The 17,457-nt window shown below is 41.0% G+C and overlaps 1 protein-coding gene across 1 annotated transcript; it reads left to right on the forward strand.

Annotated features, from left to right (window-relative positions):
* LOC8062863 lies at positions 9,817-17,436 on the forward strand. Its single transcript, XM_021447504.1, has 7 exons — positions 9,817-10,217; positions 10,833-11,561; positions 12,329-13,486; positions 13,606-13,933; positions 14,595-14,850; positions 14,948-15,125; positions 15,739-17,436. Exons 1-7 carry the CDS (start codon positions 9,990-9,992, stop codon positions 17,155-17,157), a joined length of 4,296 nt encoding a protein of 1,431 aa, XP_021303179.1. The 5' UTR covers positions 9,817-9,989; the 3' UTR covers positions 17,158-17,436.

Raw genomic sequence — 17,457 nt, forward strand, 5'->3', positions numbered from 1 at the left:
ATAAGGCCAATGCAAGTTGATGATGACAATGATATTCATATGATCAATCAAGAAGTGCAAATTGACACAAATCAAGCAAGTACTAGTGGCTCTTATGATGATGATCAAAATCAAAGTCAAGCTAGTGGAAGTAATCAACTCCCAATACTCCAACCTACAAGCATAGCAAGAGATCATCCATTGGATCAAGTCATTGGTGGTATTCAAAGTGGTGTACAAACAAGATCAAGGCTAGCATCCTTTTGTGAGCACTACTCATTTGTCTCATTTGAGGAACCAAAGAAGATAGAAGATGCATTAAAGGATTCCGATTGGGTAAATTTCATGCATGAAGAATTGAACAACTTCACAAGAAATCAAGTGTGGGAGCTTGTTGAGAGGCCAAAGAACTACAATGTCATTGGTACCAAGTGGGTCTTTAGAAACAAGCAAGATCAAGATGGTGTAGTTGTGAGAAACAAAGCAAGGCTAGTAGCACAAGGCTATACTCAAGTTGAAGGTCTTGACTTTGGAGAAACATATGCACCGGTTGCAAGATTGGAGGCAATTAGAATATTATTAGCCTATGCTTGTGCCCACAACATCAAGCTCTACCAAATGGATGTGAAGAGTGCATTTCTCAATGGATACATCAATGAGTTGGTTTATGTTGAGCAACCTCCCGGTTTTGAAGATGACAAGAAACCCAACCATGTTTACAAGCTCAAGAAGGCATTGTATGGTTTGAAGCAAGCACCTAGAGCATGGTATGAGAGATTGAGAGATTTTCTTCTCTCTAAAGGGTTCAAGATGGGAAAGGTTGACACTACCCTCTTCACCAAGAAGCTAGGCAATGACTTGTTTGTGTTGCAAATCTATGTTGATGATATCATCTTTGGATCAACCAATCAAGACTTTTGTGAAGAATTTGGAAGAATGATGGCAAATGAGTTTGAGATGTCCATGATTGGGGAGCTTAGTTACTTCCTTGGACTTCAAATCAAGCAAATGAAGGATGGCACCTTTGTAAGTCAAGGCAAGTACATCAAGGACATGATCAAGAAATTTGGGTTGCAAGAAGCTAAACCAATGAGCACACCTATGGGGATAAATGATCAATTAGGTAGTGATGCAAGTGGCAACATGGTAGATCAAAAGCTATATCGGTCCATGATTGGAAGTTTGCTCTATGTCACCGCATCAAGGCCAGATGTGATGTTTAGTGTGTGCAAGTGTGCAAGATATCAAGCTTCACCAAGGGAGAGTCACTTGAAGGCAACCAAGAGGATATTGAGGTATCTTAAGGGCACTCATGATGTTGGATTATGGTATCCCAAGGGGTCTAACTTTGAGTTGATTGGATATTCGGACTCCGACTATGGTGGATGCAAGATTGATAGAATGAGCACAAGTGGCACTTGTCAATTGTTAGGAAGATCTCTAGTGTCATGGTCATCAAAGAAGCAAAATAGTGTTGCTCTATCAACCGCCGAAGCCGAATACATTAGTGCCGGTAGTTGTTGTGCACAATTGCTTTGGATGAAAGCTACTTTGAATGACTTTGCAATCAAATTCAAGAATGTGCCTTTGCTTTGTGACAATGAGAGTGCAATCAAGATGACACAAAATCCGGTTCAACATTCAAGAACTAAGCACATTGACATAAGGCATCATTTCATAAGAGACCATCAACAAAAGGGTGATATTAGAATTGAAAGATTGGCACCGAAGATCAACTAGCCGACATCTTCACAAAGCCACTTGATGAGAAGAGATTTTGCAAGTTGAGGAATGAATTGAACATACTTGACTTCTCCAACTTGAGATGAGTGCACCCCCACTTTTATATATGACATGCCTCTCCTCCAACAAAGCAAGGTAAAGTTGGTTGACATAGCATTCATACTTTGCTAAGGACATGATTAGAACATATAGACATGTTTGCATGACAAATAGGCTCATTCATGAAAATCAAAAGATTTTGATGTATGTATGGTACCACTATTGCTTCTATGTTTGATTGATCTAGTGGTAGCATATGACATGTTTGTGAGCTTGTAAGCCTAGTGTTGGATCTAGAATATGAGATTAAGATGTGTAATTCAACATGGTCAAGATAACCCTTATACTTTATGAGGTGTGAAGAAGCTTGTCCTTGGATCAAACCGAATTACATATTCTAGGCAAGTGATCTAGATTGAACCATAATTTGACCCTCACATTGATTGACTTCATTCTCACTAAAATTTGAACCTTTGTGGTCATTGATGACAAAGGGGGAGAGAAACAAAGTTAAAGTCAAAAAGAGGGAAGAGAAACAAAGATAAGGAGCGAAAACTTTTTAAACTTGAGCACACAAATAGGAGGAGCAAGCTCATGAACCATTTGTTGCATTTGAATGTGCACTAACATAATGTTGTGTTGCATTGCAAGTTTAATTTCACTACTCTTGTTTGATTGGTGCTTGCTAGAAATAGAACTTGAATAATGCTTTGAATTATAGCATAGAGTTTTATTTTCATGTGGTATCTAGACATATAATGTGATCTCACGAGGTATCTTGTGTTTTTGATGTATGTCTAGCTACTTTGGTGCTAAGGATGGTATATTGGCAACTCCGATTGGTATCACACTTCAAAGGTCCATTCTATATACCTTAGCATCATTTTGGTAGTAATAAATCTCCCAAAATTCCAATTCTTGCATATGTGCAAAGTTGAACCAAACTCATGGAAGCACATATGTAGGGGGAGCTAGTACTACCAAAACCGAAATTGAAATGTTTGTCCAACCTTGTCTCATGATTAAAATGCTTTGGACAAGCAATTAAAGTTCTTTATGATTTCATTTCATATCTTTGTGATGGTTGTCATCAATTACCAAAAAGGGGGAGATTGAAAGCCCAAGTTTGGTTTTGGTAATTAATGACACCAAGTTGCTAATACCTTGTGTTTAAGTGATTTGAGTTAGGCATAGCAACACATGTGATGAAGGTGCATGGTGGCATGGAGAGGTGGCCACATGACTACAAAGAGATGAAGCTTGATGTGGAGATCATGATGATAGACGAGGAGCAAAGTTATCAAGGCAAAGGTATAAATATGGGGTTTTACTTTTGCCGGTCTAAGATGAGTAGAGAAGTGATCGACCGGGTTTAGGATAGATAGCCGACTATCAAGAGGGGAAATCACGGTCATCTCTCGAATCAAGTGCTACTAGGTCTACTTCTTGAGCATATGCATTAGGATCTAGTAAAGTGCTAACTTAACTCCTTTGGTGAAAATGTTTGTAAAAAGCTAACACACATGCACTTTGGTGGTGGACACTTGTTGGTGTTAGCACTTTTACAAAGGAGGTGGAGTTCCTAGGGTTGAGAGGCGTGTGGGTTCCTCTCTCCCTTCTGCCGAGCTTGCGAGGCGGGATTCAGCGCTTTTGAGAAAAATAAGTGTATATTTTCTATTGCGCCGATGGGAAATTTGGAGAAGTCGCGGGAGTGCTTTCTCACTGACAAACACTCAGCGGACGCTACCGGTGCTTAGGGTTGAGCACCAGATGCTCTCTAAGTGCGTCCGGTGGTTAGCATCCGGTGTGAAGGCGTTTTGCAACCCTCTCTGCGTGTGGGTCCGGTGAGCACCGGACGCTACCGGTGCTTAGCGTCCGGTGACCCTGCAGGTTTGCGAAACTCTCTGCGCATGGGTCGGGTGTACACCGGATGCGTCCGGTGTGGACCTACAAAGCGTCCGATGGTGCGCAGGTGACCGTTAGAATCTGACACGCAATTCCTGAAGGACACGTGGCCTTCCCCTGAGCACCGGACGTTGGAGGTCGAGCGTCCGGTGACCACTTAGTAGCGTCCGGTGCCCCCGTTTTCAGCCTAGTGAAAGTGGCCAACGGCTAGTTTCTTTGAGGGGCCTATAAATAGTTGGTGGCCGGCTTTGGGAGGTTTGCTCTTGCACATTTGATTACTTGAGACATACATTGAGCTAGAGAACACTCCCTCCACTCATCTCCTTGCTTGATTGCTAATCCTAGTGAGATTGAGTGAGATTCAAGTGCATTGCTTTGAGAGTTGCATTTAGTGGCACTTGATTCTTGAGTTTGCTGCGGATTTCTTGTTACTCTTGGGTGTTTCCCGACGCCCTAGACGGCTTGGAGCAGCGGTGGTGTTGAGCTCGTGATTGGAGATTGTTTCGAGCCTCACCAAGTGATTTGTGAGGGGTTCTTGAGCTTTGGATTGCCAATTAGCTCGTGATCCATCAAGTGAGTGTATCGCCACAACGAGGAGTAGCTTGCCGGGAAGCAAGTGAACCTCGGTAAAAAAATCTTGTGTCATCTTTTGCCGAGGTCTCTCTTGTGTTTGTGTACGTGATTGATTGGATATATCTCTTCTCTACAACGTCGGTATAACAATCACTCTTCTCTCTTTACATACTTGCCTACCTTGTTAGTTTAGCTTGTGTAGCTTAGTTCTTGTTAGTATAGAGTTGTTGTGTAGCCTTCTCTAGTTGTTGTGTTTTAGTGTTTAGCCTTCTTGCTAGACTTGTATAGGTGGCTTGTATAGCTTAGTTGTGCTAGTGCTAGAATAGCTTCGCCACTTATTTTACTAACTCACTTGTTTAGTAAAGTTTGTAGATTTTTAAATAGGCTATTCACCCCCCCTTTAGCCATTTGGACCTTTCACCGAGACTTTACATTGAGTCGTCACAATGGTCAAATCAGGCTTAGTTTCAGATTTTATAGGCCCTTCAATATTTTAGCCAGAGTTGGGTATGTGGTCTACAAACTCTAACTTACAGATACTTGTCGTATTCATCCAATAATTCATGTATCGTAGTTGAAGCGCTACTAGTCTGATATTAGCTCTGTACATGTTATCCTAGCGGCCGGACGTCCGGTGCACGAGACACGTCCAGATGTCGGTGCCTTGCCTGCTTCCCGCTTTCATCTAAATCAATTAACACGGTATGTTTCTGCTAGTCTTCTATGACTCACGATAATTATTTCTGCCGCCCCGCTCGCACGCTGCTGTTGTTGCTAGCAGGCTTCGCGCCCCGTGTCGTTCTGTTGCGTGCGTACTACTGCTGCACTTGCTGCTCCCGGTGCCCCAAGTGTGTTGATGTTAATGCTATCCCTGCATGTGCATAGGCTCACCCAAGAGAAGATAGAAGCACAAGGCGTTACCCATGTTGATTCCTGCATGCTACAGTATGCCGTGGGGACCAAGTCTAGTGGTGCAGGAGGTGATGCAGGGGCATTTGGCTCTGCGTTACTCATGTTGACTTACACTGCATGCTACAGTACCCCCGTGGGGACCAATCCTAGTGGTGTAGGAGCGTCTGGTTCTGGTGTTGGTCTGCTAGAGCGTGTGGAGAGCAACACTTGCTGCAATAAAGGCCTTGTTTAGTTCGCAAAAATTTTGGTTTTTGGATACTGTAGCACTTTCGTTTTTATTTAAAAACATTGTCCAATCACGGAGTAACTAGGCTCAAAATATTCATCTCACAAATTACAGGTAAACTATACAATTAGTTTTTATTTTTGTTTATATTTAATGCTCCATGCATGTGACCAACGATTCAATGTGACGGGAAATCTTGAAAATTTTTGCGAACTAAACAAAGCCAAAATATGCTGAAAATCAAGTGAAACAATTAAAATATATGTGTGCAACATATATGTAATATTACTGCAACATATTTAATATTGAGATAAAATAATTGCAACATATGTCTGAAATAGGTGAAACATTTAGAATATACACTTACAACGTACATGTATAGTTGTTGCAACATCTACAACATCCAGATAAAACATGCAACATTCAGATGAAACAGCTGAAACATTTGGAATACACAGTTGCAACATACGTATATAGCCACTGCAACGTATATAATATCTAGATGAAACACTTGCAACATACATTTGAAACAATTGAAACATACACTTGCTACATATGTGTATAGCCATTGTAACACTTGCAACATCCAGATAACAAAATTATAATATACATTGTAACTAGCTGAAACATTCGATACATACACTTGAAACATAGTATATAGCTACCATTGCAAAAAAATACAACAACATCCAAATAAAATATAGTACCTACATCTAAAACGCAGGAAACATGCTAAATGCCATGGAAGGACGGAAAAATTTGCACCAACACTCAGGGCGTCCCCATGCTTCTCAAAATAGCTAGTATACAAAGAATGTCATTGTCTATCATAGAGAGATCAAATAGCTAGGACTTCCAAATAGCTAATGTAGCATGATCTCCTAAAAACACCTCTATAACGTTCCGCTGTAGTATTTTTATTTTTATTTATTTTTTGCCTTATTTAGCTAGCTATTTATAAATTACTATTACAAACGTCCTCAACTGCCATATAGATGTAGATCTGCATGCCAGTAGCTTAGGGCCCGTTTAGTTTGACCTGTTAACTTTTACCGCTTGTCACATCGAATGTTTGGACACATGTATGGAGTACTAAATATAAACTATTTACGAAACTAAAAACACAACTAGAGAGTAATTTGAGAGACGAATCTTTTAAGCCCAATTAGTCCATGATTGGATACTAATTTTTAAATAAGATGAAACTGTTACAGTACCTGTTAAACTTTAACACCCAAACTAAACACCTCCTTAACTAGATCGGCCAAAGCAGCAACGTGGCAGAGACAGCTTGGCGTGGCGCAGAAAATAGGAGAGGGAGAGAGAGAGAAAAGAGCAGCACAACAAGGAGCAACAAGCAGCAGGCCTAGACGTTAGGTAGGGCAGACATGGCAAGGATGTCCGCGGCCCTAGGCACATGCGGCTAGGCCTGATGGGCTGGTCCAATCAACAGCAAACGCAGCTAGCAGCCTGATCACTCTACGCCACATGGATACCCAAAGAACCAGTGGACGCATGCGCACACGCTCTGATGTGAAAGATGTTGCAGATTTCTAAATACACGTCACTTTTTTAATTATTACTCGTAATGCACGTGAAGATTGGTCTGTCCGGATGGCCGAACGTCCGTAACTAAGTATCACCGATTCAGTTTCTATCATCTAGGATGATTCAAAAACAAGCCTCAGTGCTGTCCCAAATTCAGGTTTGATGGTGTGGCCATTCATGTACTCTAACGTCATGGGAGGAGGCTATTGATGTTTATTGACAGTTACTTGCGAGTTCAGCTTGGGATCAAGCTAGATTTCGAGGGGGAGGGTGTGTTAGGGCAGTGGCGAAGCCAGGCTAGAAGATCAGCGGGGTCTTGGCTTTATCAAGGTGGAGTCATTAGGAGCAAATAACAATCATGTACAGTGATTCTCTCTTTGTTTTCAAAATCTGTCAGGGTCAGCGGACCCCAATGGCAAGCCTTAGCTTCGCCCCTGTGTTAGGATTCAGAAGAGGAAGGCAGAGAAAGACTGTTGGTCGTCCGATAACATAAGAAACACCATTATTCGAACAGGTGACTGAGTTGGCGATGATCGAGGTTAGCTAGCATTGAGAAGAACTGATTGGGATATACATCATGAATGAATAGAACTCTGCACTACCCTGTATTTGTTATGCCGCTGGTTTTTTCCCCTAACTTAGGCCTTGTTTACTTCCTAAAAATTTTGTAAATTTTTTTTAAGATTCTTCGTCACATCGAACCTTGCGGCACATGCATGAAGTATTAAATATAGATTAAAAATAACTAATTGCATAGTTTGTCTGTAATTTATGAGATGAATCTTTTGTATCTAATTAGTTCTTAGTTGAACAATATTTGTAAAATACAAAAAAAATACTATAATATCTATTTTACAAAAAAAATTGCAACCAAACATGGCCTTAGATTCCTCTCATATCCTCCTCGTAAATTCTCCACCATTCGTCTGGTCTTTACAGGAACATGATAAAGCGGTACATATAATCTAGTACTTTCTTGGTCTCAAGGTAAGTACACTTCAATGATTTGGGTGAAGAAATCACTAATATATCCACATAAAGATATAATCATTACACTTTGGGAATAGACAAAGTAGAAAAAAAATAAATAGAGTTAGGTTATCTTAAGACTATCTCAGTAGGAAGTTCTATATCACAATTAACGAGACTGTCACATTAGCTTCTGTGTTAATAACTGTGCTGACGGATTTTTTTATAAAACCCCTATCTCTCTTCACAAGGCCAGTCTCAATGGAGAGTTTCATGTCCCAGTTTCCAACCCATCTGATTTTGAAAACAGTGTAGAAGAATTTCATGGGGATAAAACTCTCTCTGCCCTCATAAAACTTTTATCATCTCTTACTTCATTAATACGGTGCCACATCGTATATTTAATGCCCATGAAACTCTGATGAAATCGCATTGAGACTGGCCTAATTAACCTGCCAAGTCATCAAATTTGCTGACATGTCACAATATTAAATATAAATAAAACTCAGATGGAATGTTCACTGAGATTGAGTTGTTCGGTCGATGCTTTTTTCGTCCGATAATCCGGTTAATGTTGTTTTGTTGTGAGAGAAAAACACGGTAACATGGTTGATAAGCCAAGCTAATAGTTACAAGTACTTAGTTTTGGACAAATTTTGAATTATAAAACTGCACTTATTATGAAATAGAGGGAGTAAGGGGGTGTTTGGTTCACTCCCCACCTCCTAAATTAGTCTCATTTAGTCTTATTTAGCCAATTTTATCCCTATAACTAAATAGGACTAAATGGGCTTTAGCCAACTAATCACTTAAATGTTACTAAATGAGACTCAGGGTCTGTTTGGGACTGCTCTGCTGAGCGTGTCCGGTGGCGGCATTGCCGAGCACGAGTGAGTCGCAAATGTGAAGGCTTGGCGCGGGCAAGTCGTGATGGGGAAGAAAGCGATAGCAAAAGAAAGAAATGAATCATTTTTCTTGTGTAATGAGTGCCTTTGGTGAGTAATATTTCCATAACTCCACAAGGAGGTTAAAACTTGGGTTTGTAGAGCACCCAGGAAAAACATAGAGTTAGCCTTAAACTCCACCTTTTACTTAGACCGGAGTTTTAGGAGTTGGAGGTATTTGACAGGACAAAGTTAGAGCAGAGCTGCAAAACCTCACTTTTTAGTCAGACCGTCTCACCCTTTAGTCACTTTGGAGCCAAACACCTTAACTAAAAGGCCTCTTTTAATCCATCAAACCAAACAAAGAGTTTAAGAGTTGATTCAGGTGGCTAAACTTTAGGAGGTGTGAATGGCTCCACTTCACTAGAGAAAGCTATTTTTGGGCTTAAGCTCCATGAACAACTCTATTGCCGAAGGTAGAGCTGTTTTGTTGAATTATTTGGCAAAACAGGTCTACATATAGAATTCCTTAAAATATGTTCTTATAAAACGTCATGTAGGATGAGATGAAGTTAGGAGAAACCACTATTTTTTTGGCTCCTTTCTACCCTATAAAACGTCTCCGTGAGAGTACGTTTTTAAAGACATTTCATTTTATCTTGTTTGATAGAAAACGACTCCAGAGAGTTTCTAAAGCCGCTGGTGAAGTCCTGCCAAACGGAGCCCTGTAATATAGTAACTTAAGCTTTGTTTAGTTTGCAAATTTTTTTGCGTTCGGCTAGCACTTTTGTTTGTATTTGATAATTATTATCTAATTATAAACTAACTATGCTCAAAAGATTTATCTCGTAAATTACAGATAAACTATATAATTAATTATTTTTTTATTTATATTTAAAATACGTCTAAAGATTCAATATGATATCTTGAAAATTTAAAGGAACTGGCCTTATGTGAGTGAGCTGCAGCCGCGGCCACCTGCTGCTGCAGGAATGGGTGGAAGCCCAATTGTCGTCCGAGGGATCCCTACTGCCTTCCTACTGAGTAGTACTGACCAAATCTCGAAGGCGTAAACCTAAGATCTGTCCGTCCTAACGAAAAAGGCGTCCCCAAATCCCCAGCCAATCTCGAAACAGCGCCTCGTCGCCTTCGCTTGGCCGGCCGGCCTCTTGACCTCCTCCACCTCGTCCTTACTTCCGAGCCAAGGCAAAATGCGGCGCCCGCGCCACGCCAGCGACGGCGACGAGGATCCCGGCGACCCGTCGAGCTCCGCTGTCAACGGGGCTGGCGAGGAGGAGGAGCGGCGCCAGGCGGCGCGGACGCCGGGGAAGGACGGCCCCGTGGACGCGCTGTGGCGGTGGAGGAGACAGAACCTCTCCGACATCGTGCTCTCGTGGTCCGTCGACCAAATCCTCGACAAGGACCTGCTCCGCGACAAGGTGAGGACCTGCTTAGGTTGACCGCCTGCTTCTCCCTTTCCACATCTCTACTGACCACTCGGCGCTAGGCACCTGGTATGCTTAGCGGATGATCCGTGCCGATCTGAGGAAGTGCGTGGGGGATTTTGCGCGTTAATGGGCATTCCTCCCTGTCCCTGGGCTGTTTTAGGTTCGTTGGTTGGAGTTGTTTGGGGGCCGCATCGTTGTGCGGAGAATTTGCTGTATGATTTGTTTTTCTTTGTAGCTTCAGCAGCGGATGATTTACTGGCTGCGCTTTCTGTCGTTTGAATTGTACCTAGGTCCTCGCGATATCTTCTAGGTCTAATGCTTTGGTTTAGAGTATTAGACTGTGTGCCATTGGCTAGGATATAACTACCCTGCTGCTGTCTGAATGTTTATATTTCATTCACGTAGATCATCTACCTATGACATTTGGAGCGATCATTGCATTGCAATTGTTCTTATATTCTTTAGCAGATTTATGGACTGATTATACTGAATATTTTCAAACTGACATAACAATAAAAAAAATAGATAAGTTTTGTGGACTGATTTATTGCAAACTGCCAAGAAAAAAACATCTATGATTCATGGAAGCGGGGAATGTTCTTACAGGTGTCGAAGATACCAGAGACATTTAGCAGCATGGAGCAGTACATGACATCGTATTTTGGGCCCCTTTTAGAAGAGGTCAGGGATGACATGTGTTCAAGCATGGAGGACATCTCCAACGCTCCATATGCAGAACTGCTCTCTGTTAATTCAATGAGGAAAGGGAAGGGGTCATACGAGCTCAGTCTTGGCAGATGGAGGGGAACGACTCATGGCTGTGGGATTGATAATTATAAGCCAAAATCGGCTGATGTTCTACTCATTTCAGAAACAAAACCGGCAAATCCATCTGATATTCTGAAACAGTCCAAATCCTGTGTCATCGTATGGGTCAGTAAGGTTAATGGTAACAAGATGACAGTCAAGGCATTACGGGTGATGGAGACTGGGGCACAAGGAGATGAACGGCGACCAATTGGGGCTAATAAATATGATAAGTTGTATGATGAAGATTTGGACAAATCTTGGGAAATGCTAGATCGAGAAGCAATGACTTCAAAATGTAGAAACTCATCTGTGCATCGCAATGTCTGGAAAGAGTCACACAAGGTTGAAAAATGCAGAAATCTGCATGGAAGAAATGAGACAGAGACAGGTGAATCAAAGCGATGGTCCTTCTATGCAATGTACCTGACTAATATGGTAACATATGACCGTGTTTGGGTTGTGCTCCGAAGGGGTTTGTCGATGGATTCAAGAATCATCCGTAGCATGTTGGGAAGAAACAATTATGTGAGTTTTTCAGTTACAATGTTAGATAGCATGACTAGTTTGCAGTGTACAAGAGAAAAATCCTTTTTCCATGTTATCTTTCGCAGTTGTATCTGAAATACATTAATGAAGATGGTATGCTTTTGATCATTACATGTCTTGCTTTTTCTGTTAATATTTCTTTTGTAAGATGCGAATAAAGTGCATAAAGAATTATTGCTTGTTTGCGTTGTTTACAGAATGGAGCAACTTATCTATCTAGGCTTGCATGGTTTCGAACTATATGTTGGAATATCTATTTCACTGCTGCTCACACGCTTGCATATATTCTTCTCATGATTAGCATCCTGATGTTACAGATATACATAGCTTGATAGAAGTACTCCTAGAATGTCATACAGTACTTTAAATTATGTGAAATGTCATGAAAATTAACTCCCATCTTTTTAACTGCTAACCAATCAATCAAGTTTACCTGTACATTATAGCTTGTGGAATAGAATTGCTCCTCCCTATTGTTATGCTTCCACAATATTATTTTTAAGCACTACCATTATATTACCAAGATTGTATTCAAAGTTGGCCTTCATTGACATTGCCAACTTTTTTGTTAAGTAGTTCAAATTCTGATGGCACAAAATGAATTCGGTGATGCATGATATGTTCATACAATTCGACAATTCTGTGTTGTTAGATGTCCTCTTCTTTGTTTTCATTTTTGTTTATAGAACTCATGTACTGTTGCTTTATGTTCATTGAAGGCTGAAGTTTTTGAATTGATGCTGCAGGCTCTTGGACATTGTAAATACTGCATTAATAAATCACATGATGAAATCAAGGGTGATCTCTGCAATTTTGAGCTGAATGACTCACAACTTGATGCAGTAGCAAGTTGTGTTTTGGCAAGTGAATGCAGTCACAGGTCTTCTGTGGGGCTAGTTTGGGGTCCACCAGGCACGGGTAAAACTACAACAGTTGCAGTGATGCTACAAATGCTTCTGATGAAGGAACAGAGAACTCTTGCATGTGCTCCAACTAACATGGCTGTCCTGCAAGTTGCTTCTCGTCTTCTTGAGCTGATTGGGGACTTTTCTCTAAGAGAACACTATTCATTAGGTGACATCATTTTATTCGGTAACAAGGACCGTTTGCAAATTGGCAAGTTACTGTCAGAAATATATTTGGATGATCGTGTCCAGAAGTTGTTGAGCAACTTCAACCGACAACATGGGTGGAAGCATTGTGTGGATTCTGTCGTAACATTCCTAGTACATTGCATTTCTCGGTACAGAACGTCCGTGGATATACAGCAAGGGAGTGGTGATGCACGTGACCTCACCTTTAAGAAATATTTTACAAGTAGATTCAGCACTTTAGCAAATGAATTGGTCAGATGTATCGATACATTCTTTGACCATCTACCAAGGAGTTCCCTGGGCAAGAACTTTGATAAGATGATGTCTGCCAAAAGCTTGGTAGGTAAATTGCAGCAGTCGCTGAGCGCAGATAATGTGTCTGATGAGCTTCTTTTTACAATCTTTAATCCTGCTGACGAAGTTCCTGACTCCTCTGGTAGTCATGATGACCTGATAGATGACGCAGATGACTTTCATGACACTAATATTTCTCTAGATAGCCCTTTGGACATAAAGTCTCATTGTATAAAAACTCTTATGGCTCTTTCGAAGATGCGGCTTCCTTGTGAAGACAATGAGCCTTCAATCCGGGAATTATGTTTGAAGCATGCGAAGCTTATATTTTGCACTGCTTCTAGTTCATTTGAGTTGTTCAGACTGCAAAGTGTGAGGCCTATAAGCATCTTAGTTATTGATGAGGCAGCACAACTAAAAGAATGTGAATCACTGGTTCCTCTATTGCTACAAGGGATAGAACATGTTTTACTAATTGGCGATGAAAACCAGCTATCATCGTTGGTAAAGAGCAAGGTATGTTATGAGATTATTTTGAATGCCATGATCTCTTTTATCAACTACAGATTTCATTACCAGTGATTATATTTAGAATTCTACAAATGCTCATACTATGCCTCCTTGCAACTTGCTAGATTGCTAAAGATGCTGACTTTGGACGAAGCCTCTATCAGAGACTGTGCACGATGGGTTACAACAAGCACTTGCTGGAAGTACAATATAGAATGCACCCTAGCATCAGTAAATTTCCAAACTCCAATTTTTATGATAATCGGATTTCAGATGGTCCCATTGTCAAGCAGAAAGACTATGCCAAGAGTTATCTACCTGGACCTATTTATGGTGCTTATTCATTTATTCATATTGATAACGACATGGAAATGCTTGATAGCCTTGGACAGAGTTCCAAAAATATGGCTGAGGTTGCTGTAGTAGCCAATATAATCGAAAGACTTGCCAAAGGTACATTTTAAGGCTTTATCCTTCACATAACACACTGAAAAAAGAGAGGACTGTACTAAGATGGTTTTATACCTCGATGGCATGATAAACCTACTTACTGATGTGAATAAACCTTTTAACATGGATTACCTCAGTGATGATGTCAGGTCTGACTTATAATTGAGTATGAAATGTTTTATCATTCTACTCATATCAGTATTTTGTACTTTGAAAAAGGGCTGTTGACCTGTTGTTAATGGAAAGAAGTGTTTGGGAATAATAATACTGTGTATCTTATGATTATGACCTTTGTACTCTGGCCTTATATTTTATTTTGTTGGTATTATGATGAGGATAGGAGATGACCTCTTCTTTACCAGAGTTGAAATATTGGATTCCACGCTGCCATCTTTGGAAAGACATGCATATATAACTTGTTTATTCTCTGCACTTGCTCAACTAGCACAAAATGACAAAACCATACATTCTTAGTCTAGATATTGATACCATGCTTCATTGCTTACTGCCAAGGTCATCAACTCATCATGTTTTGCATTCTTTTTAATTTTTTATTAGGTGACTCTGTTTCTGAAATAAATATTTTATTGGCTAGATTAACTGTTGTCCAGAGTTTTGGATAAAGCTAACTAGTATCCTTTTCTTTTGTCCAAAACAACTGTAGAGTGCACTGAGAAGAGGCAGATAACAAGTGTTGGTGTAATATCTCCTTATACAGCTCAAGTGATTGCATTGCAAGATAAACTTGGACGAAAGTTTGAGAAGCATGACTTCCTATCCGTTACAGTAAAATCTATTGATGGATTTCAAGGTGGTGAGGAGGACATTATATTGATTTCAACAGTTAGGTCCAATAAAGATGGGAAAGTAGGCTTTCTCTCTGATTCTCGGAGAATCAATGTGGCTTTGACAAGAGCCAAGTATGTTGCCATAGACTCCTAGTATAGTGAAGTTACAGTTAAAACACTGTTCCACTGCATTTTCAGTTCAGTAATTGCTATGTTTCTGCCATAACAGGTACTGCCTTTGGATCCTTGGAAATGGAACCACTTTACTGGCTAGCAATTCAATATGGGCTGATTTAGTCCGTGATTCAAAAAGGCGTGGATGTTTCTTTGATGCTTCTGAGGATAAGGACTTAGCAGAAGTAGTCATGTTTGCAACTAAGCCTGAGCAATGGAATCGAAGAGAACAGGTATTCTGGAATCTAGTTTTTTATGAAGCAAAAACGCTCTATGTATCCTCCTTAAGCATGTAGTTACTTCCTTGATATTATGTGATTGTTTCCTGATCCTCCTCTTTAACAAAACCATAATAAGTGAATCTTACAATTACTTGCTACATCCCCACACCCAACACTATGGTTTATGGTTTACTCTTTCTGTCTACTCAAGGATACATATAGGACTTGTAGTTGTGAAGGCATTGAGGGTCACTGACTGCTGCTCTTGGTGGCGCAATCAGGTCCTTCAGGGTGGTGCTATCAGGAGCCTTCTAATCTTGTTCGAGCGCTGCTGCCCTGAAACCGATTTCTAAAACATCCTGGAGTGAGAAATATTAGTATAGGATGAGTGAAGTAATATCATAGTGTGCTTGAAATATATCACTAGTTTGGATTTTCTGGCTATGCTACACTAACTATAATATTTCCAGTGTTTTCTTGTCCAGTCATATTCTGTTGTTCAGCAACATTATCATTTATACTAAAAGTAATCTATTTTCCCTCAAGATTAGCAGCCTAATACATTTTTGTTTGCAAAGTTCTGTTGATCCAAATGCCTTACGTCATTCTTTCTGCACTTTATCAGAGTAGCCGCACAAATGGAGCGCCACCTTGGTCATCAACACGCAACGTGGTGGCTGTCAGGAACAGCCCACCAAGAAGATGGAATGAGCGTACAGCTTCTAGCAATGCAAGGAGCATGACCAAATCCCATGATCAGGGACCAAATGCATTTCAAAGGACCAATAATTTCTCAGGTAGTAGAGAGGAAAGCTACAGAACTCGCTTTCAGCAAGATGAACCCTTCTGCAGTGGTCACTATAATAATCAATCCCGAGCTGTGCCTGCTAATCAAAATCTGTTCAACAACTACAATGCTTCGAGTGACTGGCATGGCTCTCTGGAAGGGTATAGAGGATGGTCCAAGCAGCATCTTGGGCCAGAACCCCATGGCAGGTTATCACGTGAGTGCAGTAGTAGTTTTCAAGCAGGCAATGGAAGGCATACTCCTAGATCAGCTTATAGGGAAGAATCACACGGCCAAATTAGTGTTCTTGGTGTATGGCAAGCTCCAGGAACCTACTACAATTGCGAATTTCAGAATAGATCTGTTTATCCTGAGTTTCAGAACAGAGGGTCTTTCCAACAAAGGTTTGGTTCATATGGAGTTACAGATTCTGAATTTGATAGGGCCAATGGACACAGGCAATCCAATAGTATTGAGCGACAAGCGCCATATAGTCGAATTGGTGGTCGAGGCAGAGGAAGAACTTCCTACCATGGGAGAGGAGATACTAGAGGATGGCATGAACGGTTTGTTTACCGTTGGACAGAATCTCACCGTCAGGTGCAGAATGGCGGTTCTGAAACTGCATCCCACAAACTGCTAGCTCCTGGGCAGCAAGGGACAAAGAGGAACTGGTGTAGAGCAGAATCATCAGATTCACCACAACAGGACAACACAAAAAGGAGACCTGAAACTGTAGATCAACCTCCTGGGCCAGAGTGTCATGGTGGTTGTGAAGCTCCCTCCCATGAACAGCATGCTCCTGGGCAGGGAGCGGTGAAGAGAGGTGTATGTGAAGCTGAATCATCAGATTTACCTATGCAGGATGAGTCCTCAGAAATAACACTTCAAAGTGCAGATGAACCTCTTTCTACCACACAGGATGGCAATTCTGGAGTTGCTTCCCATGAACTGCCTGTTCCTGAGCAGGGTGGGGTGGAAATAGACTTGCGTGAAGCAGAAGCAGCAGATATACCATGTCCGGTTCTGGATGGCAGTTCTGAAGAGCCTAGGGGGATGGAAGCTGACTTGTGTAAAGTAGAGCCATCAGATGCACCATTTCAGGGTCAGGATGGCAGTTCTGGAGCTGCTTCACATGAACTGCCTGTTCCTGAGCAGCAAGGGATGGGAAAAACTGACTCGTGCGCTGCAGAAACATCGTCAGGGCACCAGGACAACACAGAAAATAAACCTGAAACCGTAGGACAAGATAGCTAGACACTTCTGAATTTTGATATGTTACCTTTCTTTTTCTGCTCTGTATAGGCTATATAATCTTCTGATATTACCATGATGGAAACCTGTGCATAATAAGCATGTAATGACCAGATGTTCCTTTTGGCTGGAAACCTACTGGAACAGTAGGGTGTATAATAACTTGGAGCAGTAAGAGAATGCAAAAAATTTTTAAGGGGATATGTCTCTTTTTTTTTTCCATTTCCATTGTAACAAATAGATATCCCTTGTTAACTGTTCAGTAATCCTGTTCATGTGTCAGGCTTGGTGTGGTATCATTAG

The sequence above is a fragment of the Sorghum bicolor genome, chromosome 1 (genome assembly GCF_000003195.3).
Source record: "Sorghum bicolor cultivar BTx623 chromosome 1, Sorghum_bicolor_NCBIv3, whole genome shotgun sequence".
In the NCBI taxonomy this organism is placed as follows: domain Eukaryota; kingdom Viridiplantae; phylum Streptophyta; class Magnoliopsida; order Poales; family Poaceae; genus Sorghum; species Sorghum bicolor.

Coding starts and splice junctions, on each gene's coding strand:
- LOC8062863 (XM_021447504.1), top strand. CDS start 9,990: ATGCGGCGCCCGCGCCACGCCAGCGACGGCGACGAGGATCCCGGCGAC. Junction 10,218..10,832: donor AGGACCTGCTCCGCGACAAG/GTGAGGACCTGC, acceptor ATGTTCTTACAG/GTGTCGAAGATACCAGAGAC. Junction 13,934..14,594: donor AATCGAAAGACTTGCCAAAG/GTACATTTTAAG, acceptor AAACAACTGTAG/AGTGCACTGAGAAGAGGCAG.